This window comes from Prunus persica, chromosome G8 (assembly GCF_000346465.2).
Source record: "Prunus persica cultivar Lovell chromosome G8, Prunus_persica_NCBIv2, whole genome shotgun sequence".
In the NCBI taxonomy this organism is placed as follows: Eukaryota; Viridiplantae; Streptophyta; class Magnoliopsida; order Rosales; family Rosaceae; genus Prunus; species Prunus persica.
This window is the reverse complement of record NC_034016.1, coordinates 4,596,330-4,620,774: the sequence shown is the minus strand read 5'-3', so window position 1 is coordinate 4,620,774 and position 24,445 is coordinate 4,596,330. Positions and strand designations below refer to the sequence as shown.

Here is a 24,445-nt window from a genome sequence, read left to right as displayed (position 1 = left end):
GCTAGGGTTTGAGAGGAATTTTCTGCAGAGCTTCAGTAGAGATTTTAGACGTACCGCAACCCTTGTATGTGGCTATCCTTTTATAGTGGTTTTGGAGGCTAGGGTTTCAGAGGAATAATTTTGTAGATGGAAGGGAATTATTCCTCCCTTATTTAGAATTGATTTGATTAATTAGAGATTTGATTTATTAAGGTAAATCAAATCCCTAATTGTGGTAGGTATCAAATCAAATCCTAATTTAATTAGGTAACTCCTCATTTAATTGGGAATTGTGGTAGGAATCAAATCAATTCTCAACCTAATTAGGTAACGTTCCATTTAATTGGGTAATCCCCAATTAAATTGAGTAACTCCCAATTAGGTTGATTAATTCCCAATTAGGTCAAATAATCCCCAAATGGAAGGAGTTATTTGACCTATGGTCTGATTTAATTCGGTTCCCACACTCGTCACACATCGTTTTCCTCCACCCTTAGAGCCGCAACTCACTTTCCCACAAACTCCCCAACTCACCCCTTCCTGCATGCCTCCCCACCTCCTTCCTCACCCTCGAACACCACATTGAAAACCCCAAAAATTGAATGACATGGTTTCGTGGACGAGTATAATGCGGAATTGGCAAGCTTTCCTATCGAGCTCTTGATTGGACTGATGACCAACTCATGGGTGTTTATGTTAGCTATCTAGAGCCTGACCTTCGCGACGACGTACTCCTCCAGCAACCAACCACTTTGATAGAGGCCAAACGCCTCACCCGCGCTCTCTATTATCGGTGTGCCATTAATTGCTCCACCCATCGCAACCGAAATTCTAGAGCGGCTTTAAGCATTCCTTCCCATTCGTTTTCTCTTGCCAATCCCTTGGGGTCTTCTAGCACCCCCACTGTTCGTCGTTTCTTGGCTGCTGAAGTGTAGGAACGTCGTGAAAAAAAATCATGTTCCAATTTTGATGAACCGTTTCGTGCTGGACACCGTTGTTAAAGCTTCAACTTTTGATGATTGAGGTTGATTGTGAACCTCCAGCCACCTCATTTGAGCACATCAGTGCCCATGAAATTTGTGCTAGTGAATCTCTGCCGTCAGTTACCACGTCTGACTTAGAGCCCTTTATTTCCATTCAGGCACTCACCTCATCGGCTCTGCCTGCTCCCGCACTATGCACATTGTTGGTCATGTGGCTTCATTGGTTGGAATTTCAAAAATAAAATCATGATATTCAGGGCTGCTGGCAGAGTGCGTTGCTTAGTGGCCAAACCTCTATTACCACTTTCTTGGGGGACTCCGAGCCTATGACCAAGATATTGGCCCAAGAGAAACAAGGTTTTATCGCTCAGCTTGTGGCACTTGACAACCTTATTCCTCTAACAACATCTTCTACTGCTCTTGGCCCTCTTTTAGCCAAGTTCACCCAGCTCTTTTCTGTGCCCACTAGTCTTCCACCTTTTAGACTACTAACCATTGGATTCCACTTAATCCAGGCACCCCACCAGTGAATGTCAAGCCATATAAGTACCCACATTTTTAGAAATCTGAGATTGAAACTACTGTCCATGAAATACTTGCTATTGGTCTTGTCTAGCCCAGTTGCAGCGCCTATTCATCCCCTGTTCTCCTTGTTAAGAAAAAGGATGGGTTTTGGCGTCTTTGTGTGGACTACCGTTGTCACGCCCCGATCCGGAAATAATATTCCAGAATCAGGGTACTTGAATTGAATAAATAAATAAAAAGACTGAAAAATTGATTAAAATACATTACCACTATATATATATCAGTCCTGATCTCTTGGACCCCTGTAGTCCAAGAGATTTATGGTCACCAACCGTTGGATGTAAATTCAACGGTTGACTTGAATCGGGTAATAATCATTTATGTCATATTGCATATATATATCATTTTCAACCATTGGATTAATATCCAACGGTGGGTGACCACAATCTCTTGGACTCCTGTGGTCCAAGAGATCAGGACTGATATATATATATATATATATATATATAAATTATAATAATCTTAAAAATATACAAGATATAAATAAAAGTTTATCACTCTAAACTAATCCAACTTCTCTGGTTTCGGCTTTGTCTTGCCCACTAATTGATTTGAAAAATAAAATAGGTGAGAGATGAGCAAACCACCACTCAGTGAATAGATTATGTAATATGTCAATCAAGCAATGTCATTTTACACATTCTAGAAAAATATAATAAAAAGATACATAATCCAAATCATATCACATCATTATTTCATATCTTGGTTATCCTTCACAAATTGTACCCAGTACGTGACCCCTATCGGCCTCATTGCCCTATGTCCCCATCTGTTACATTTATCCTTCCAATACCGTGTCACTGAAGTTCTCATGTTTCATGAATAATACATACTTCATAAAAACTCCAAATAATATATATTGTGTGAAATATTGCACAAATTAGACGTGCTTGACTTGAAAATAGAGAGAGGTTTGTAAATAGAATAAACTCATGATTTTTACATTTATCACAAAATAAGAACTTTTAGAACATATTACATAACCACTCACCATGATAAGTATGAAATATTGCAAGACACACACTCTTCCATCTTGTTTCTTTTTCTTCTCTCTCTCTCTCTCTCTCTCTCTCTCTCTCTCTCTCTCTCTCTCTCTCTCTCTCTCTCTCTCTCTCTCTCTCTCTAACACTACTTCATTGTAGAAATCTATCTTAAAGGATTGGAATAAATGATTGAAGTAAGGAAGCATGATACTTATAGGAGAGACTACGGATGCAACCAAATAATATTTATATATACAATATTTTAAACCACCAAAAGATAAGATAGAAAAGTAAGATGATATCACAACACCACCACCAAAAGATAAGATAGAAAAGTAAGGGAATAATATGAGTCATCCACCTTTGGTAAATAATATCACAACACCACTTGTTACTAGCATGCAAGGTGGCATGGCAATGATGATTTGATTAAACCCAATTCTAAGTCTCTACACGTGGAAAACAAGAATGGTGTCATCTTTCAACTAAAGGGATAATCTCATACTAGGCTTAAGATTTAATAACATATAAGTCTTCACAATAAATATTTAAATAAGAAAAATTCATAAAAATACGACTGTGCCCATTAAAGAGAACATAAAAGTACTTTTTGACCCCTGAATTTACATACATAATCAACACTGCTAATGAAAGTAGAATTAATGGACAACTAAGGGCGGAGGTACTCTAGAGCCTGAGGTGGCCTTGGCCCCTCCACAATTTGTTCTTAACATAGTAAAGCTTGGGTTTTATTTCATATATTTAACAATGCAAACCATATAACCCCAACCCTAACCCCCTCCCCCCTCTCCTCCCCCCCGAGACTTCCCTTCCCCCCAACCAAATTGCAATCCATAATAACTTCGTTTATAATTATATGTAAAATGTTTGTGGGCTCATTACACAACTGACATAAAAAAGGAAGTATTAATCCTCTAATAATTAAAGCGATGAGCCAAGGGAATAGAAAATAGTTTGACCAAAAAAAAAAGGAATAGAAAATAAATAGTTTAAAGGGAAATGAGATTTTATCAGTAGAGTTTTCTGTTTTGATACATGAATTGAGTACAAAGTTCTAAAAAATGTCCATTTTTTCTTATATATTATTGATGTAAGATTGATTTTTTTTTTCTATACTTGTATTACAGTTTGGCCCCCCACACATATAATCCTGGCTCCGCAACTATAGACAACATCAACCTTTTTTACTTCGAGGACAAAAATATAAATTAAGTCTAAGTTGAGGGACTATGGCAACTAAAACGCCTAACTTATTGTATTTTAAAATGTTGTTTTTTAATTTATTATTTATTGTGAGCATGTGCCAATTGTTTTTTATTTATTTATTTTTTTAATATTAAAAAGGATAATGGGTAGTTGTATTTTATAAAAATAAGATCCATTATTTGATTTTGTTTTTATTTTAAAAAAATTAAATATAAAAAGTGTGAATTTATAGTATTATTCTTATTTAATTAATAATTTTAATTCTTAATATTTGCATTAACTAATGGCAGTTTCTGGTATTTTGAATGTTTGACCATTTTTTACCTTTTGCTATATATAAAAATTAGGGAAATAGCTCAAAATGCCACCCTTTTTATAATTTTTTTTTAAATATCACCCCTCCCCTAAAATTTTAAAATTATCACCTATAACTACATTTTTATTGTCCACTGACTGCACACATATCATTTTTTCAGAAATTTTGTTCTTTCTCACCTCTCTTGGCTCCGTCTCTCTCTATCGCTCAGCTCTCAATCTCTCTTTGCTCTGTCTCTCTATCGCTCAACTCTCAGTCTGTCTTCGTTGAGCTCTCACTCTCTCTTCCATCTTTCTCAGTCTGCGTAGCTCTCTCTCTCTCTCTCTCTCTCTGACGCAGTGGTCTTCCTCCCTTAGCAGTGTCTATTCATCGAAGCTTAACTCCACCGTTTGCATCCATAAGGTATGGTTCATCATCATTTTCTTTGGGTTTAAGGGTTTCTTTGAAGTTGGCTTAGGGTGTATGGTTTCTATGAAATTGGTTTAGGGGTTTCTTCAAAATTGGTTTAGGGTTTAGGGGTTTCTCTGAAATTGGTTTAGGGTGTATGGGTTTCTATGAAATTAGTTTAGGGTTTCTCTGAATTTGGTTTAAGGTTTAGGGGTTTCCCTGAAATTGTCTGATTGTGATGATTCCTTGTTTGAAACAGTGAAGGAGTGTGTTCTTTGTTTGAAACTACTATTATTTTGTTGTTGTTATTGGTATCGTATTGCTATTGGATTGCCATGTTAGTGGTATTATATTGGCATCGTAGTGCTGTTTTATTGCTAGTTTATTATGGTTTTATTCTCGTTCCATTGTGGTTTTAATGGTTTTGGCAATTTATGCAATTGGATTATGTGTTTATTTGTTGTTTTGTTTCATCCAAAGGAGGGAAATTGTAGGTGTTCATTTATAGTCTCTACATTAGGCACCCTTCGAAGATCACATATTACCGACTCAAGCTTGCAATTGAGGCATATATATATGAGGTAAATATGATAATGTTAGTGAATTGAGTTCAGTGTTCACTTATCACTTGGGAATTCACTGTGCTCTTTAATTATGTCAAGAAATCCTTTATATGAAGATGCAGACATCGAAGCTGTGCTAGAGGTGCTTTATATGGTTATCCATCCATTTTGATAGAGCTATTTGGTTTAGGTATTCTATGTAGCAAGGTGAAATAATTTCCAGGGTCTTCGGTCATGTTGTACATGGTGAAATGTAATATTGTACAGTCGGTGGCGGTGGCTAATTGCCTTACATGGCACATAAACTGTTTCCATTTTTGGGTTTTGTTTTCGAGTTGCAATCGTGATTAGCATACTTATTCTTTAGATTGTGAAGTTCAACTATTTCGTACTGCTCGATATATAAACATACTTGCTCTTTATGGAGGTATAACAATTTACTTGTTTGAAACGATGTGTTCGTTTCCACTGATTTCTACTCTTTTTTGTATCCATTTTTTACATTTGGCCCATGTAGTTTTTTCTTTATTTTTCTGTGCTCAATCCAACCATATACAGAACACAAAATTTGCGTAATGGGTAGAAAACTTAAAGGTCAAAAAATGGACATATGGCAAAACTGAAAAACAGAGGAAGTGCATAATTCGTTTCTGCCTAAAACACAATAAAATGGCGATACCTTGTGATACAGTAGCAATATAGAGGTGATAAAAGGGTGCTAGAAATTGTTGTTTGTGTTTATTTTGGGTTTCTTGTTTTGTTTCATTTCATTTACTTATCTTGACTCATTACTAGTTAATAATTGGAGGATTACGAGATTAATTTATGTCAATTATTAAGACAAGAATTACATATATGAAGATTAAGCCAAACAACATCCATATTTTAGATATGCAAAATAAATCGCCACCAAACCCTAACAATACTATCCCGTGAAGGGAAAACCTAGGCTACACTTTCATTTGCTTCATAAAAAATTTGACATCATCATTGTCTTTAATCTTTATGTGCTTCCACTCATTCGAGGCCACCAAAACTGAGAATTTTAAGCAAACATTGTCTTCCCTGCAGTTTGTATTACCAATCTGATGCACACGATCCAACAGTTCAGCAAATGTGATGGTCCGTGGAACTATTAAGCCTTTTGAGTCACTCCCTTCATATTTGCACATCTTCTTTGAGGTTACCCATTTTCCATTGTAGGAAACCAGAATAACAATTGTCTCCATTTCTGACCATGACAAAACAACATTTTATTACCATAATACAACCACAATAACCAGGCAATAAGCAGACAATACAATAGCAATATAAACGCAATATAACAACAATATAATGGTAATATAACAGCAACAATACGACAACAAAATAATAGGAACACAACAGCATCCACTACATCAAATGGAAAATCCCAAGTTTCAAGATTCACATATCTAGATCAATCTAAATGCAATTGGTAAAAACCCAGATGGATAAGCATGAAGATTCAAAAAACCTAACCGAAAGCAATTAAACCCAAAACCAATTTAACAGAAACCCAAGCAATCAAAACAAAACAAATTTCACATAATCCCACAGATATTAAGAAAATAACCATCAACCCTACCTTTTCGAGGTCGACGATCCAGTAGAGCTTCAAGGTTGCAAGCAACTATTTAGAAGACATACCTAAAATATGGGGTCGAGGGAGGGGTTCGTGATTCAAAACAGAGAGAGAGAGAGAGAGAGAGAGAGAGAGAGAGAGAGAGAGACAAAGATTTGCGCTAGAGCAAAGAGAAAGACAGAGAGACGCGCTAGAGAGAGAGAGAGAGCAAAGAGACAGATAGAGAGACAGACAGAGAGAGAAAAGGGGGCTGAGCGAGTTGAGAGAGAACTAAATTTCTGAAAATGTGATATGGGTGCAATCAGTGGACAATGAAGATATATTTATAAGTGGTAGTTTTAAAATTTTTGGAGAGGGGTGGTATTTTCACAAAACATTATTAAATAGGTGGTGTTTTATGTTATTTCCCTAAATTATTTACCTTGCTTTAGATAAAAAAAGAAGAAAAAAAAAAGAAAAAGAGGAGCCTCCTCTAACGCAGAAGACCACCATATGCGGATTTTTCTGAGTCTTGTTCTTTACCTGCTCTGCTCTCTGTCTATGTGAGCTTCGAAAAAAAATTTAAGGCCACCATACATCACCATGACCAGTCCACCTGAAAATCCTGACTTGACCATGACCCCAGTTGAAGAAGAAGTTCCTCAACAAAACCAAAACCTTGATTCTGAATCTCATTCCCAATCTAAAACCCTAACCCTAGAACCCACTCAAGACCCAGAAATCCAACAAAACCCTCTTCAATTGGATGCAAACAAACCCAAACCAGAGGAATTTCCCGTCCGATCTCCTCGTAGTACTACCATAACCTTCTATCGCCGAACAGGAACGAAGCGAAAGAAGTTGGGCCAGAAGCGAAGAGCTGCTGTTGCAGGAAAGAAGTCTGAGCAGAAGCTTCAGATTCAGAAAGAATCCCTAAACCCCATTCCGTTCGTACCCGTCAAAAGTCTCGACTTTGAGAAACACGAGAAGCTCCTCAAATGGCTGAACTTGTGGGATTTCGTTCATATCGACTTCGATCGGACTATTCGAGTTGACCTTCTTGCCCAATTGATCTCCCACTTCAACCCTAACATGCGGGGTAGCTATGTCAATGGGGTCAAGATTATGGTCAACCGGGCCGACTTGGCAAGGGCCTTGAAGCTGCCGGTGAAGAAGAGTGCAGTGGCGGATGGCGCTGAGGAGCCTCCTGCTGCTTCCGAGGAATCGATAGCTTTCATTGAAGAGTTTGTATCGAATTGGGTGCTTTTGCACGAGGATACGTGGATGATGCCGAGCGAGGTTTTGAATTGGACTAAAGCAATCAAAGAAGGGCACTTTGGGAAGGTGGATTGGGCTGGTTTGATTTGGTTTATGGTGGAGAAGGAGTTAGCTCAGGCGCCCAAATTGGGGGATTGTTACTATGCATCGCATTTGCAGTGTTTGATAAAATCGCAACGCGAGGAGTTGTTAATGGTGAAAGCACAAGAGCCTACGGTTCATGTTGATCTGGATGTGGATGTGGATGTGGATGCGGATGCGAAGGAGGAAGAGGAGGAAGATGAAGAGGATGGTAATGGGGATGTGAAAATGGGTGGGGAGAATGATGTTAAGGGATTTGGATTGGAAGAGAAAAACATTGAATTGTGTCTTGGGCAAGAGAATGTGGATAGAGCTGATGTTGGGCAAGACAATGTGGAGAGAGCTGATGTTGGGCAAGACAATTTGGAGAGAGCTGATGTTGGGCCAGATAATGTGGAGAGAGATGATGTTGGGCAAGAAAATCTCGAGTTTAGTGTTGAGAAGGTGCATGTAGGGGTTGAGGATGCAATGAATTTTGAAGAATGTAAGGTGGAAGAGCATGGACAATGGCTTTTAGATGGGAAGAGTAATGTAAGCGAACCTTGTTTGCAGCGTTGTAATAATCTTGGTGAAGTTAAGAGTTTGGTTTTTGGGGAAGAGGGACAAAAAGGTATGGAGGTTGGAGGAGTAGAGGAAGAAGGAAATGAAGAGGAGGAGGAAGAAGGCGAAGAGGAGGAGGAAGAGGGAGGTTTTCACCTTTCACTCAAGGGTATGCCATTAGAGGGGTTGCCTTCGGGTAGTCTTATTCAGGCAATGGAAGCTGCACAAATTCCTCTTAGTTCTGGTATGCCAATGCGAGATCATTTCTCCGGGGAGTTTGTTTCTTCAAGGGATGATAGCCGAATGCTTCCTGGTAGTTCCTCACTCTTTGGAAGTGGTCTCAAGAGAGAGCTTATGCACGAGAATGCCAACTCTCATCACCCTCTCAATGGTAATAAGCGGTTGAGGATTGATGGCCCTTGGGATGGTAAGCTTTCTGGTGAATTTGAGACTTGTATGGAGCAAATGCAGCACTGGATGGAAAAAGCTAGAATGGTGTATGTGGAGAAAGAACAAGCTTGCGAGGAATCTACTGTTCACCGGCAGATGTTAATGGATGGATTGCAGCAAAGGGATGAGATGATTGATCACTTGCATAAGGTCAAGGCTGAAGAGCAGCATAAGAGAGAAGTGGAGGTGTATCGTCTTGAGCGTGAGCTCTATGTAATGGGAAATCTCTTGGATGGCTATAGGAAGGCTTTAAAGGAAACACAAAAAGCATTTGCTGAATATAGAGCACGTTGTCCACAGGCAGATGAGCCACTCTACAGGGATGTTCCTGGGTCTGGGGGCCTTGTTTTGAGCACTATGGAATTGGAAAAGCAACGCCTGAAGAAAGAAGAAGAAGAGAGGATGAACCGTCAGTTGATTGAAAAAAAGATTAGAGACTTTGAAGCTGGGTGGATTAGCAACTTTGAAGCACACCACAAAAATGTTGAATTATTGAGTAACAGGTTGCCGGATGTAGAGAATGAAGTGAAACTTCTTCATGAACGGCTTGCAAAACGGAGGACTGCAAAATTAACAGAATCTGCCCCAAATGATACAGAATGATGCATGGTAAGTCATCAATTTGTGTTATCAATGTGTAAAACGTATATGGCTTTAGTTAGTTATTTGATGTGACTTTGTCCTGATGTTGTGATGCAGTATCCCCATACCTTATAATCAGACAAAAGCTTTAATATCTAAAAGTAAATCTGAGATCATTCTATTATTTTTAATTCCCAAACTTGATTCTCACGGTGTCTGGATTTTGGGAATTTTCATATAAATGATAACATTTTTCGAACTTTTCTTGCATCTATATATCACTGTGTGATGATATGATCTTACTGCAGTTTGACTCAATAGTCTATCTTTGAAATGAAAAGAATAGATTGGACCACGGCGCAAATCTACTTGATCTTTTAGAGTTCTTCTACACCACTACAATCCAGTTGCCTTGTCTAACTACTTATATTGGATAGGGAAATTGTTTTGAGATTAGGTCCAGGTGTTTTGGGGGGGGGGTTGGGTGGTGGTGTGCGCGCGGCGCCGGGCGGGCACATGATGTTGTGGAGAGGAGAGTTTCTTCCCATGGAGAAAGATGCATGTTCCAAAGCCCCTCTTAGGTTAACCCCCTTTTTATCTGGACATTAACCCCTTGGTGGATCATCTTTTGGTGCATGGTCCGCTGGCATGGGGATGGTTGAGGCTTTTGCTTTGCTTGGAGTTCTTGGGTGATCCTGAAGAGAACAAAGGGGTCTTCCTTTGAGATTCTTGTCATGGAAAGTTTAAGAGAGAGAGAAGATTCATTGAAGAATGTGTCCCGGTCTTATATATTTCTCCTACTGGTTTGGCAGGTGTTGACAGTCAAAAGAAAAGAAAGTTTCAGTTAATGTGCATCTATACTTGTTTAATCAGTGTAGTGGAAATTATGGATCCAGTGGTGGTGGTAGGGTGGTAGTGTTGGCCCCTTCACCCATGACGATGTCAATTTCCTAATTGGCATTGGACTTTCTTATACAATCATCTCCATCATATAGGTGGCATCATTTGTAGTGATGGTTTTGCTGCCAATGCTGTGCCCTGAAAATTTAGTGCTATTTGTCTTAGTATCTTCACTGGAAACCCCACTGAGTCATGGAAAAGGCTTTATGCCTATAATAGTTTTTTCTTTACTAGCGTATTGGCATATGAGACATTGTATGAGCTTGCATGTGTGTTCACTGTACACATGCACTGCACACCCAAGCACTGGTGCCTGAATCCAAGTGTCCTAGTAATTCATTTATGGGGGCACAAGAGGTGCTGGAATTGTTTTCATGAGGTGGTCATTCTTTTGTTTTCATGAATCTCTTGTTATTTTCAGTCACTTTTACATGTGATGGTTTTTTGGCAGGCTGGTGAGTGTTGAGTTCTGCAAACACATGCCACAAGCCTGGTGCAAGTTCGGACAGGATGGGGAGGAGGCGATATACGTACGGAAGATCTGTGCACTGTTTGTAGTTGACTCTAACGTTTTGCTTTACTGGTAGTCTGCTTTATATTAGAGGTATAACTAGCTTGTATGGTATCCGTAAATATATTAGGATTTTATGCTTATCTTTGTTGGGCATAATTTCAATTTGCGTAACATTTGAAGCATGCATGCCTATAGGTTAGTGAACCAGCGAAGGTTTCTTTTGAAAATATATTTGGTTTTGATATCAGTCATGTTTGCAGGGCATGGTCTTAGTAATGGCCTTTAAACTCAAGTATGAAGCCATTGAAGCGGATCTATCTGGTCTGCTGGAACTTGTAATTATACCTACTGATCATACTTGTGCCTTAAGTTAGTAAGATTGGCTTTATTATGCTATTCATTGTGGTGTTTATAAATCAGAATTTTGCCATTCTCATCTGCTGGCCTGCTGTGCTGCCTTTTAAACCTTGGAGACCTGTTTGAATGAAGTGAGAACAGGATTTGGGGCCAACCAAGGCACTTCGTAAATTTTATTTTTTTGTAAGTGTATTTTTTTATATTTATTTTTAAATATAAGTGATAGTTTAAATTATTCTAAATTAAATTAATCTACGGGGAGGGGGATTCGAATGTGGGTGCAAGGCGGGATCACTGCCTTCGGTAATTGGTCTAACCAACGTCTTCTGCAACTGGCCTATGAGTGGTGTTAGGTTCAAACCCCTGTGTTATATTAAAAATGTATGTGTGAGAAACCTTCATTCTTTCAATATCGCTTATATGAAAATAGAAAAGAAAGTGAACTGAAAATGACACAATTTAAGACTCGATGCAATTGAAATATCAATATTGTAGAGAGCGAGCAAGCAAGAAAACCAACATAATGAAACGTCCCATATCCCAGGGACATTACAACTTGCAAAAAGAGAGAAACTTCAATAAGAGCATTGAATAGAATACTCCTTGGAATGGTTTGCACATAAATGAATTATTTGGATTTAATTCAATTCTGTAAATTGTTCCTTCCAATATGAACCAAAACGGAATTAGAAAACAGAAATTTGAAATAGAAGTAACTCAAAAACGAAAACAAAAAACAAAATGAGCATTTCCTTCCAACTCCATATCTCTGATTGGATGCAACAAAACTAATAAAAAATTGGGTCACCGAACGCATATCCAATCAGCAAAAACTTCTACTAATCACGAATATTTTTTGGTGGTAGAGCCGCTTATTTCCAATCGGCACCAAAGCGACCGCCTGCTCTGGATATTATTGTGCGTGTTGACCTCTTTATTCTTCAAGGGGCCTCCGCTCTTCGTCTCCAAGTACAAAATCTATATAAATAGTACACCACAAAAGTCGGATCCATATTCACAGAAAGGAAATCAAAACCCAGAAACAAAGATGGACGACAAAGAAGATACCAACAGAGTCGGCGAAATCGAGGAATCGGACCCGAAATCCGACGGGTCATCCCGGAACCCGAATCCGAATCCTAAAACCGCGAGGACGAAGGTTCCGGAAGTGGAGGTCTACTTGTATCGGCGAGGCAAAGGCCCGATCGACACGTTCAGGACGAGCCTCGGGGGTTGGGACCAGAACCAGTTGGAGGTCCGAGACATTCTCGACAAGTACGGCTTCAAATCGCTTTACGCTTTCAATACCGGGTCGGGTCGCGGCGTTCCGATCCGGTTTAACCCCAGGAACGGCAGGTCTATGCTGGCTTATAAAGATGGATCTACGGTTCACATTGACGGAGAGCCCAAGGTACTTCATTTCTATTTCTATTTCTTTTCTTTTTAATTTTATGAAAACCCAATTTGTGAAATTAATCGAAGTAAGTTTCTGTTTGATTGCCTAGAAAATTTGGTTGCATTGGGTAGAAATAAATGTAACTTTAATGTGGTCATAAGAGATACTGAATTTGAGTGTGAGATAGAATAGATAGAGAAGTGTTTGACATTTAATGCGGAATTTTTCATATTGAGAATGCTTTGTTAAGGCAATTTATATTTTCATGGTTTGCAGCCATGATATTCCAACTATATGAAATAAATGAACTAGGCTGCAGGTCACTCTCAATTAGCAATGGGGTAGTTCCTTCATACAATCAAAACCTTTAAAGCAAGATATATTATAGCAATTTACTTCGTTGAATTTGAGCCATCAATTTCCATGCTTATTTTCTGTTCTTTTGTTTACATGACATTGTGTTTGCAGCCTAAGAATGGATGTGATTTTGACTATTGAGTTCACCTAAAGAACTTGCCGGATTCATCTTATAGGTTTTGATCATTTATATGATAGACACTGAGTTTTACAACCACATATTCCTAAACAGTAGGATTTCACAGCATTTTTCTTGAAGAATTCTTTTTCATTTGTTGGAAAATTTGGCATCAAAGTAATAATTTGATCTTTCAAAATAAGACTCCATCCCTTAATCAAGCCATTAGTCATATTAAATTTCTCTTGTATCATTTGTACCCCAAAAAAAGGCACAAAATATTGTCCTCCAATTTGGTTAGGTAAATAATAACCTAATAGCTGTATTTAATGATAACAGTCTGAGGTTTAGGTTGAGATGTAAAGGGTTATGTATGCCTATTTTAGCTTAGAAATATAAAAGAAAATTTAATGGAAAGACCCAAAAGAAATAACCAAAATTTGAACTAATTTTGGATATTTCCATAGGAAATCCAGAGATACTGGAGAGAAGAGATTAGAGGCGAAGTTGAACAAGCATGAGAAACAGCTGAGAGAAAGGGAGATGCATTTGAACTGAAGATTTGCTGAATTAAACTCAAATATTGTATAACAAACATGAAAATCCACATATTTGGGACACGAGAAAACAAAAGCTAAATGAAGAACCAAAGGTAGTAGCTCAAGACCACATAATTAACTCTTACCCAAAAGTTAATTTAAAGATTCCATGAAGCAGTAACTCATAGTGAGACAATCCAAAATGGGTTCCTACAGTTGGGGGTTTCTTGGCGTTCGTCTGACAAAAACAGGACTCCTTTCCTAAAAGTCAAAATGGCAAAAGTTCCCGTAAAGAACCTGCAGGATTCATCTTATAGGTTTTGATAATTTTTATCATAGACACTGAGTTTTACAACAACATATTCCTTTTAAAAAAAAAAAGGATTTCAAAGCATTGTTACGGTGGGTCTTTGCTCGTTTTTCGTTTTTATGGTCAGAAACTGTTGCTATTAGCACAGCACCACATACTTTCTTATGTGTTTATTATCTATTTCATGAGCAGTCTGTCAGGATCTCCTGTATCTTTTGTCTTTCCACCCTCGCATTTCCTTCTAAAAGACAAATAATTTGATTTTCTCCCATGTAAAGGAATGCTTTGCAGGTGGACTGTTTACAATTTATTTGCCACAAGATTCTTTGATATGCATTATGTTGCCGACAGTGGAATGTTGCAGTGACATGTGATATGTCTTTTGGTACTAATTTTCCTACTTAATTCTTCACTAAATGCAGGATTCCTTGATCCAACCAGTGACAAAAATCTTGCTTGGAGTAGCTGTTATAACCGTCTTGATAACCTTGGTTTTGAGAGATCCTCCACAGTGGGTCCAAAAATTGAACATTTCTGGCTTGAATTTTCCTCCTTGGATCATTGCTCTGGTGGTAATAGTTTTTACTCGGATGAGGAAGAGAACCGGAGATTTGCTGAAAAAGTATGGTTGGTGAAAGGCGCCATTGATGCTTTCCCTTGTAAGGCCTTTTTGTTTCTCAAATTTTGTTAAAAAGAATTTGATTCAGTATCAACTGAATTTTGATGATGAAGCAAGTGATGCTCATCTGGACGTAGTCATAACTGTAATTGGCGACAAGCTGCACTGAAAGATAAATGTGGTTATGAAATACCAAACCTCGGAAACAACATTCATAAGATCATCTTGTTGCAACATTAAGATTCAAAACAATAGATAGATAAATGGGTGATTATCAACCGATGCATTATATAAAATGCATCCAGACGGTAAATTAACTGGTTTATAAATAGTTACATTATTTTTCAAATTTTTTTTTTCTATGTACATAGTGGTATTGTGGAATGTGTTTCTACTACTTGACGCCTTAAATGCCTTTAGCTTATAGGACTTAATAAACCAGCATAAAGAGTGCTAGCTTTTTTCTTATCTTGGTACTTTGATTCAAGAAGTACATGTTAGCTAAATCTGCCTCAATCTTGAATGTTTGAAGTTTTATGCTCTTCTACGTTACAATCCTACTTGGATCTCGATTTTCGTTCTTAATTGTATATGTATGACAATGGCATTAAAATCACTGTCAACTTTTGGATCCATTACTTCTAGTTTGAATTACATTGGAGGTTTGTTCGGCCCTTAGTTGTGCTTAATTGGGTTGTGTTTGTTGCATACTGCCTTTTAGCCTTCATCCATATCCCTACGTGAGCTTGTTTTATTTCATATCAATAAAGGCGAAAGGTTGCTTTACCAAATAATATAAGGCGCGTTAGCACATTAGGACATTCCTTTTAAGAAAGTATCTATAGACATCTAAATTTTTTGTGACTTTAATATACATTATAGCATATGTTGTAATGTCAGTCTTCTTATAGCTACAGAATGATTTCCCTAGCGTGAAAATGTCATCCTCTGCTTTCGTGGAAATGTGAGTACATACATTTTGACTAGATTGACACCTACTACTCATTCATAAATCATGTGGTACCTCATAATTCCAGTTCTCCAAATATTTTAATAAAAAAAGTTATTATAGTTTGTTTATTTCAAGATACAACTAGCACTGCCCAATTCTACTGAACATATTGACCGCGGTGAAAAATTGTCGTCTCAAACGACGCTCACTTATACGACGGTTTAATGAACCTCTCAGAATTCCAGTCTGTTACGTGAGGTAATTTAAAACTCATATATGCTAAATAAGAGAAGACTGCATAATTGAAGGAGATTGCACAAACTATCAAGGAGATTAAGTGAAGCAGACAAGGTAGGAATCCTGACAAAGCAATTGATCGGTTTCAGATACGATCAATTCTCAATGCTAAGATTCTGATTGAAAATTATTGTTGGCTTATTCCATCCTGCACACAACAGAATAGAGCAGTTGAAATAGTCACGTAAGTTGTGTGAATAAGAATCAAACCAATATAAGAAAACTAGGTCTAATGAGCTCGTAGCTCTCTTGAAGTGCAAATTTCATGCGAACTTGGCCAATAAGCACGCAACAACTTTTGATCAACTTCAAATCCAGGATCAAGACCCCAAATTTGAGTTGACTATTTGGAAACATATACTTCGTTCAAATGCATAAAATATGCAGCTCTTGCAAACATGTATATACTACATGAGTTGATTAATGCTCTGCAGTAGTTTAAACAGAAATGCATTCATGACAAACGCACATGAAGAGAGAGAGAGAGAGGAATTGTCATCCACGAAACAATAAGTGATGAATCTAATGGTAAATGTATGGCTAGAAAAGATAGTGATGGGAACTTACTAATATCAATTGTGAGAAGACTGTCATTAACCTTTCAAGTATTTATGTGCAGACATTTGAGGAGGCGGCGTTTTTTTAACAGAGGTCGCAAAAATTTAGCAATTTGAGCAACCCTCAGCACCGAAATATATAAGAGAATCCATTTCTACCTCCCTTGGAAGACTCTTAACACTTTTGCATCCACTTAGAATTAAATCTGTAAGCCATTTGAGAAATGCAATGGACGGGTGAATCTCAACTAAATTCTCACACCCTTCAAGATCCAACACCTGGAGTTTTGGAATGCTAGTGAAATTTGGGGTTGTTGCCAAGTTTCGAGAGCCTTTAAGGTCTATGTATTTCAAATTGGGCAAGTCCTGTACAATATTACATGAAAAATAGTAGAATATATAATTAGCAACCGAAAAACTTAAACTTTTAGTTAGTTTTTCAAAAAATTCGTAAGATGGCATATGGTCAGCAATCTTACAATTCTTTCATCCCAGAGCCGAACTAGTTTGTTGTCCCGCAAAACAAGTTTGTTCGGTTGAAAATTGGATGGGAGAAATCTGGAAGGAAAACAATTCCATTTCATAATTCTTAAGCAATTAGGAAGAATTCTGGGGATTGAGGAAATGATCACATTATCAACTTCAAGAAATTTCAGGTTAATCATCTTAGAGAATGCTTCACAATTCCAATCCGCCTTTTCAAGTCCTGCCATCCTTAAGGTGACGCTCATCTGGACGTCGTCATAACTGTAATTGGTGGCAAGCTGCACTGAAAGATAAATTGATTAGCAACAAACTAAAATTGGGTCTGAAATACCAAATCTCGGAAACAACATTCCTAAGATCATCTTGTTGCAACGTTAAGATTCAAAACAATAGATTGATAAATGGATGATTATCAACTGATGCATTATATAAAATGCATCCAGACGGTAAATTAACTGGTTTATAAATGGTTACATTATTTTTGATTTTTTTTTTCTCTACGTATATAGCGGTATTGTGGAATATGTTTCTAATACTTGATGCCTTAAATGCCTTTAGCTTATAGGACTTAATAAAACAGCATAAAGAGTGGTAGCTTTTTTCTTCTCTTGGTACTTTGATTCAAGAAGTACATGTTAGCTAAATCTGCCTCAATCTTGAACGTTTGAAGTTTTATGCTCTTCCACATTACAATCCTACTTGGATCTCTATTTTCGTTCTTAATTGTATATATGAGACTTTTGGATCCATAACTTCTGGTTTGAATTACATTGGATGTTTGTTCGGCTCGCTGTTGTGCTTAAATGGGTTGTATTTGTCGCAGACTGCCTTTTAGCCTAGTTGTTCCTTTTAAGAAGCTCACAATACATCTTAATTTTTTGTGACTTTAATAGCATATGTAGTAATGTCAGTCTTCTTATAGCTCCAGAATGATTACCCTAGCGTGAAAATGCCGTCCTTTGCTTTCGTGGAAATGTCAGTACCTCATAAATCCAATTCTCCAACTTTTTTAATAAAAAAAAAAGTTATTATAGATATAGTCTGTTACATAATTAAAACTCAGATATGCTAAACAAGGGAAGACTGCATAATTGAAGGAGATTGCACACACTGTCAACGAGAAGAAGTGAAGCTGACAAGTAGGAATCCCAACAAAGCATCAATTCTCAATGCGAACTTGGCCAATAAGCACGCAACTACTTTTGATCAGCTTCAAATACTGTATCGACACCTAAAATTTGAGTTGACTACTTTTGATTAGCTAGATCTAATAATGTAATTACGAACTTATTGATTGCTAATGTAATTACTTATTGATTTGCAGTATGTTAACAGAAACTTTGTTCAAATGCATAAAATATGCAGCTCTTGCATACATGTATATACTACATGAGTTGATTAACGCTCCGCAGTAGTTTAAACAGAAGTGCATTCATAACAAAAGTACATGAGAGAGAGAGAGAGAGAGAGAGAGAGAGAGGGGGGGAACAATATGTGATGAATCTATTGGCAAATGTATGGCTAGAAAAGATAGTGATGGGAACTTACTAATATCAATTGTGAGAAGACCGTCATTAGCCTTTCAAGTATTCATGTGCAGACGTCTGAGGAGGCGGCGTTTTTAACAAAGGTTGCAAAAATTTAGCTGCTCTTTTAAGAATAACAGTTTTTATTAAACTTTTCAACAATAGAGAAAAATAAGAGGGTGCAAGGCCTAAGTAGGAAATCAAAGTGGTTACCCTCCAAATCAAAAGTCCTATGCATCCCCATTGTTCGCTATTGTTGAAAGATTTGATAAAAACTGCAGTTGTTAAAAAGAGGGAGAAAATCTTTACAAGTTTTGTTAAAAACCATTTGGAAAGAGCATAGCTTTTGCGGCAGAGAGATTTTTGGTGAGAGCTTCCACTTGCATCAACTGAATTGTGAGAATTGTGAGGAGAAGTAGCTTTTGTGCTGATGTTGATGGAGTGGTTCATCATCATGATTTGGTTGAGTTTTTTCCCGTCTTGCTTGTGTACCAAACGGAACCCACACTTCTTTATACCCGACCAATATATTCTGTTTATGCCATCCTCAGAAAACTTATGGAATGAAATCTTCATCTGACTGCATTCTTTGTCGACTACAAAATGATATACACAAGATACCCAAAGGTGAGGTGACACAAGATGGCCTTTATTAATTCCAAAACTATGCACAGGGCGACCTTCTCCTGGGCGACATTCAATTCGAAAATAGGTAGAAAGGTCATGAGGTGGATTTGGGTGATCCACAGGGGCACCTTCTTCAAAGACAGCACAAAAAGCAATCCAAATGGACGTGGTACATGGAGGTAGCTCCACAATTAAGGAATCTCCTACAGTTTGATTATTGAACCACTCTGGAATTCTACTTCCAGGTGTTACAATTTGGAAAGCGGAAGTCGTTGGAATAGGCGAAGGGCGTACCTGTGTACCATGTATAGGTTATTTATTTATTAATATAACAAACAAAGAGAGACAGAGAGACAGAGAGAGAACCTGAAGGAGTCCCCAATCCAGAGCAGTCCAGAGCATTCCAAGTATTATACTATCATCGTAGCCATCATTCTCAACCAATCCAGAGCAATTCACACAACTCAACGAAACAAAACCTCTTCCTCCTTTTATGCTCAAGTTTGGCAACGTTTTTAAGGAAGTGCAATCGTCTGTGTGCATGTAAATAGAGCTGAAGCCTTCATTATCAACCAATCCAAAGCGGAAATGGGGCAATTGTTGAAGCCTTTGGCACCCTCTCACCGAAAATGACCAAAGCTTAGTAAGACATCCAATGCTTGCAGGAAGGCTAACAAAATTGTTTCGACTAAGGTCTAATATTTCTAAAGAGGATAAGCAGTCAATATCGACGGGAATATCCCCTTCACAAAGACCACAATCACTCACATTCAAATACTTCAAAGACCATAATCCATATAGCGAACCCAACACAAAAGCCTTTCTTTGGAGGCCCCACCAAAACCTTGATTTATTACGCTTTGATTTATTAGGCATACCGATCTTTAAATAACCCCACGAGTTTTCTGGGCGTTTGTCACTGTATGAGCATCCATTCACCGTGAGCTCTTGAAGAGACTTCAAATTACAAATTTCGCTCGAAAGACCCCAGAGATTTTCACAATTGCTTACATCCAATAAAGTAAGGCCAACAAGACGTCCAATTGATGAAGGTAATTTCTCAATGGGCGTCCCCCTCAAATTAAGAATTGACAACTTTTCCATTTGTCTTGAAAATTCTGGAATCTTTTTCAGTTTTGAGCAATCTTCAACCTCGAAATGTACAAGAGAATCCATTTCTACCTCCCTTGGAAGACCCTTAACACTTTTGCATCTATTTAGAATTAAATCTGTAAGCCATTTGAGAAATGCAATGGATGGGTGAATCTCAACTAAATTCTCACACCTTTCAAGATTCAACACCTCAAGTTTTGGAATGCCAGTGAAATTTGGGGTTGTTTCCAAGTTTTGAGAGCCACTAAGGTCCATGTATTTCAAATTGGGCAAGTCCTGTACAAAATTACATGAAAAATAGTAGAATATATAATTAGCAACAAGAAAACTGAAACTTTTACTCTCTTTTTTCAAAAAATTCGGAAGATGGCATATGGTCAGTAATCTTACAATTTTGTCATCCCAGAGCCCAACTAGTTTGCTGTCCTGCATCTCAAGTGAAACAAGTTTAGTCGGTTGAAAATTTGATGGGAGAAATTTGGAAGAATACCGATTCCATTTCATAATTCTTAAGGAATTAGGAAGAATTTTGGGGATTGACATTGGGGAAATGATCACATTATCAACTTCAAGAAATTTCAAGTTAATCATCTTAGAGAATGCTTCACAATTCCAATCCGCCTTTTCAAGTTCTGTCATGCTTAAGGCAATGCCTTGAATTTTGTTAGTTGCCTGTAATAAAGAAAAGAAAAGGAAAAGTTAATTTCACATGTAAGTCTAATATTGAGTTAAAAAGAAATCATATTTCTTTAATAAAAAATATAAATAAAAATTGGTATTTTCTACATAACTTCTTACCGTGTTGTTTATCATTACATGAATGATGTCATTACGATGACACAATCGACTACGTCCACCGGGCTCTTCAGGAGACTCTTGACGAATAATTTCAAATGCCATTTCTTGTATCAAATCATGCATCCCAACAATGTTAACGTTGTATGAAATATCAATAGTTAAGAGCGACTTCTCAACCAGAGCATTTATCCCACCATAACGGTCACAACTGTCTAGTATTCCAATTACTTCATTCTTGCCCTTCCCCTTATGAAAAAATGCAACATCAAGAAATATATTCTTGTTCATCTCATCTAATCTATCAAAACTGATTTTGAGCAAATCAAAAATTTCAGTCTCAGGAATTTTCCGTAGCTTATCCAATTCGTTTTTCCATTCATCTCGATCTCTCTTATACATAGAGCATCCCAAAATTTTAAGAGCTAATGGAAGGCCTCCAGCATAATTTACAAAGCACTTGGACAATTCCAAAAAACCTTCCTCAGGCTCAAATTTTTTAAAGGCGTTTAGACTAAAGAGCTCAAGAGCCTCATCATCACCTAATACCTCTACCTTATATGATATCTCCATATCATGCTTTTTAACCAACCGTTCATCTCTAGTTGTAATGATGATGATACTCCCCTTACCAAACCAATCCTTTTCCTTAGCAAATTTCTCTAGTTGGCTTGATTCATTCACATCATCAAGAATGAGAAGAACCTTTTTATTACATAAGCAACTCTTAATGAAATAGGTTCCCGACTGTTCATCCCTAACATCAGTTATTTGCTCCTTTAAGATCGGGGAAAGAAGCTTTCTTTGTAGATCAACAAGATTACCACGTTGAGAAACCTCTCTAACATTACCAAGAAAGCAACTAACTTCAAACTGCATACAAATGCTGTCATGAACTAGCGCAGCAATGGTTGTCTTGCCGATGCCGCCCATTCCCCATATCCCTACAAAGCGAACATCATCTGTAGGAGCTACAAGCAAATTCATTTGCTCTCGTGTAAACTTAATTCCCACTAACTCTGTTGTATCTAACAATTTGAATGTGCGATGCACTTTCCTCCACACCCATTCAACAATCTTTTCAATGAGCTTTCTTTCACACCTACAAGGAAGAACAATGATTAAGTCAAAAGTATAAGCCATAGATATAACATGGTCTAAAGGTACATCAAAGTGAAAATTGGCTTACGAAAAACCCAAGTATATATGGGTCTTGATTAAGATATGGAGAAGTTGCTTACTGATTTTTTGAATCTATCCCAGCTAAATTGGCAACTTCTGTTAAAGCATCTCTCCAGCGCTTCACCTTATCGATGTCTTCCCTAAACCTTTTCTCATGCTCAGCGAAGGCGTCAGCAAAACTGCCGCTTTGTTTTCGCACATCGGAGGGATCCACATTATAAAACACAGGCAGAAGTGTGCCGTTGGATTTCATGCATTGGAGAATCTTTGTAAGTTCATCCAAGCACCAGGAAGAAGAAGCATAGTTTGGCGAGAGAACAACGATTGCAAGCCTTGATTCTTGGATTGCTTTGAAGAGCTCAGAAGAAATAGTTGTCCCTCTTTCAAGCTTTGGATCATCCTTGAATGTTTTAATGCCCCTGTGCTGCAATTCGTGGAATAAATGGGACACAAAGTTATTTCGAGTGTCTACACCCCTGAAACTCAAAAACACATCGTAGTTCCATTGAGGAGGAGCCGACTGATCAGCTGAAGGATGAAAAGCAGAGGCTCTTTGGGTGCTCAACGCCATTGGAAATCTGCTGCTTCTGCTGTAAACACTACTCAATGAAACAAGAACTTCGCTAATTAAATGTTCAACAATCCAAACACTCAGCTGAATAAATACGAAGGCATATAATGCAGCAGAACAAGTTTCAGAGCAACTGGGAAAATTTAGATAGTCAAAACATGGATTTTGTCATGTTAATTTGGATCATCTAAGCAAACATGTTAACAAAAGATATCAAGTATCTAACAGTAGAACATTACTTCCAATTCAGCAGAGAGAAATTCAACATATTATTTAGCACAGCTCATAAGGAACAAAAAAGACCAATTTCAACATTCAAACAAAAATATCATGTCATCTCAAATAATGGGTTGGCAATAAAAAGCCTCATCACCAACTACACCAGTCAACTAAAAACTGCAAATGCTTTATCTTAAAGTTACCTGAACAAAGCAATTATGAAAAGGGAGACGAAGCAAAGCAGCAGCTTTAGCTTAATGTTACAACGCCAGAGAATTGGTAAGACAGCCACCACAAGACCAGCAAGCCAACAAGAAACTCACAAAAAATACAATATCAGCAAGAAGCAAAGCTAACAGCCTCAGAAAAGAGATACAGAGAGAGAGAGAGAGAGAGAGAGAGAGAGAGAGAGAGAGAGAGAGAGAAGTAAGTAGCGGCGAGCAGAGAGAGAGGTGTAGAGTACACGGTTTTTATGGTCAGCTATCTCCAACGTCTCCAATGGGAGTCCAAGTCTTCTTGCGTCAATGAGTCATCTCTTTTACTTTTCAATGAAGAGGAAGGAGAGCATCATTTCATTGCCGACAAGTTCTTTTGAGTGTCATCAGGCCAATTATTTGAATGGTTGCTTTTCTAGGTAAACTGTGGTGAGATTTTTTATTTTTTATTTTTTCGTCACACGATAATGAAAAACTGTGGTGTGGAAGGAAAAGGCAATTACTTGATCTTTTCAGCCACACAACGTCTCCAATGAGAAAGAACGGAAGGAACATACGAAATTTCATGGAAGTTCCCTCTCTGAAATGGGTTTTCTTTTATTTAGCCCTCTCTAGGATATTGTGATCGCTAAAATGAACGGCACATACTATGGTATATGTAGTAATGCCAGTCTTCTTATAGCTCCAAAATGATTTCCCTAGATTGAAAATGTCATCCTCTGCTTTTGTGGAAATGATTTTCCTATCGTTTAACATAAGTTGCGTCAATAAGAACAAAGCCATTATAACAAAGCTAGGTCTAATGAGCTTGTAGATCTTGAGATGCAAATTTCATTCCAATTTTTTGAATGGTTGCTTTTTTTGGGTAAACTGTGGTGAGATTTTTTACTTTTTATTTTTTGGTCATACGATAGTTAAAAACTGTGTTATGGAAATTACTTTTTTTTGTCAATAAGAGACCACCATGTCGAGGCATCGTTGTTATCCGCTCCGTAGGAGTGTGCTACTATCACTCTGTACATTCTATTTTTTTTTGGGTTGTAAACTTAATCTATAATTACTCTGCTTCCTCGTTTTGAGTTTAGGTAGAGGGCATCAGGGACGGTACTACTAACAAGCTAACCTGCTATAGCCCAGGAGACTTGTTTTTTTTAAAGACTAAAATAATACCCTAGCCTAGGCCAATCTTATTAACTAATCCTCACTAGGCTGGCTGACCAACCAAAAAAACAAAAACCCAACACTCTTATCGATCAGCT

General features: G+C 37.7%; 3 protein-coding genes across 7 annotated transcripts; 2 read left to right on the top strand and 1 right to left on the bottom strand.

Moving 5' to 3' along the window:
* On the top strand, positions 6,978 to 11,387 carry LOC18767069. Of its 2 annotated transcripts, XR_002272886.1 has the most exons (3): positions 6,978 to 9,563; positions 10,888 to 11,040; positions 11,211 to 11,387. XR_002272886.1 is itself a non-coding variant. In XM_020570245.1 (2 exons), the coding sequence occupies exon 1, from the start codon at positions 7,209 to 7,211 to the stop codon at positions 9,555 to 9,557; it is 2,349 nt and encodes a 782-aa protein (XP_020425834.1). In that variant the 5' UTR covers positions 6,978 to 7,208; the 3' UTR covers positions 9,558 to 9,563; positions 10,888 to 11,386. The 2 variants fall into 2 exon arrangements, 1 of the variants encoding a protein (XP_020425834.1); XM_020570245.1 differs by having other exon boundaries at positions 10,888 to 11,386.
* LOC18768678 lies at positions 11,994 to 14,995 on the top strand. The gene is made up of 2 exons (XM_007199340.2): positions 11,994 to 12,718; positions 14,450 to 14,995. Exons 1-2 carry the CDS (start codon positions 12,356 to 12,358, stop codon positions 14,660 to 14,662), a joined length of 576 nt encoding a protein of 191 aa, XP_007199402.2. The 5' UTR covers positions 11,994 to 12,355; the 3' UTR covers positions 14,663 to 14,995.
* LOC18768851 (TMV resistance protein N) lies at positions 15,652 to 23,876 on the bottom strand. 4 transcript variants are annotated; one of them, XR_002272884.1, is made up of 8 exons: positions 23,175 to 23,876; positions 22,241 to 22,780; positions 21,003 to 22,101; positions 20,595 to 20,876; positions 19,458 to 20,480; positions 18,487 to 19,385; positions 18,048 to 18,169; positions 17,012 to 17,221 (listed from the first exon to the last, which is right to left on the bottom strand). XR_002272884.1 is itself a non-coding variant. In XM_020570244.1 (7 exons), exons 2-6 carry the CDS (start codon positions 22,750 to 22,752, stop codon positions 18,513 to 18,515), a joined length of 3,789 nt encoding a protein of 1,262 aa, XP_020425833.1. In that variant the 5' UTR covers positions 22,753 to 22,780; positions 23,175 to 23,875; the 3' UTR covers positions 17,012 to 17,221; positions 18,487 to 18,512. The 4 variants fall into 4 exon arrangements, 2 of the variants coding, with proteins under 2 accessions (XP_020425833.1, XP_020425832.1); XR_002272885.1 differs by lacking the exons at positions 17,012 to 17,221; positions 18,048 to 18,169; positions 18,487 to 19,385; positions 19,458 to 20,480 and adding exons at positions 15,652 to 16,043; positions 16,463 to 16,818; positions 16,932 to 16,972 and having other exon boundaries at positions 20,636 to 20,876; positions 23,175 to 23,872; XM_020570244.1 differs by lacking the exon at positions 18,048 to 18,169 and having other exon boundaries at positions 23,175 to 23,875.

Bases quoted from the DNA above. Each gene is read 5' to 3' on its own strand.
- LOC18767069 (XM_020570245.1), top strand. From the start codon at position 7,209: ATGACCAGTCCACCTGAAAATCCTGACTTGACCATGACCCCAGTTGAA.
- LOC18768678 (XM_007199340.2), top strand. From the start codon at position 12,356: ATGGACGACAAAGAAGATACCAACAGAGTCGGCGAAATCGAGGAATCG. The intron at 12,719-14,449 runs GTACTTCATTTC...CACTAAATGCAG, and splicing joins ACATTGACGGAGAGCCCAAG to GATTCCTTGATCCAACCAGT.
- LOC18768851 (XM_020570244.1), bottom strand. From the start codon at position 22,752: ATGGCGTTGAGCACCCAAAGAGCCTCTGCTTTTCATCCTTCAGCTGAT. The intron at 22,102-22,240 runs GTAAGCAACTTC...TCTTCCTTGTAG, and splicing joins GGGATAGATTCAAAAAATCA to GTGTGAAAGAAAGCTCATTG. The intron at 19,386-19,457 runs GTTCTCTCTCTG...CATGGTACACAG, and splicing joins TGGATTGGGGACTCCTTCAG to GTACGCCCTTCGCCTATTCC.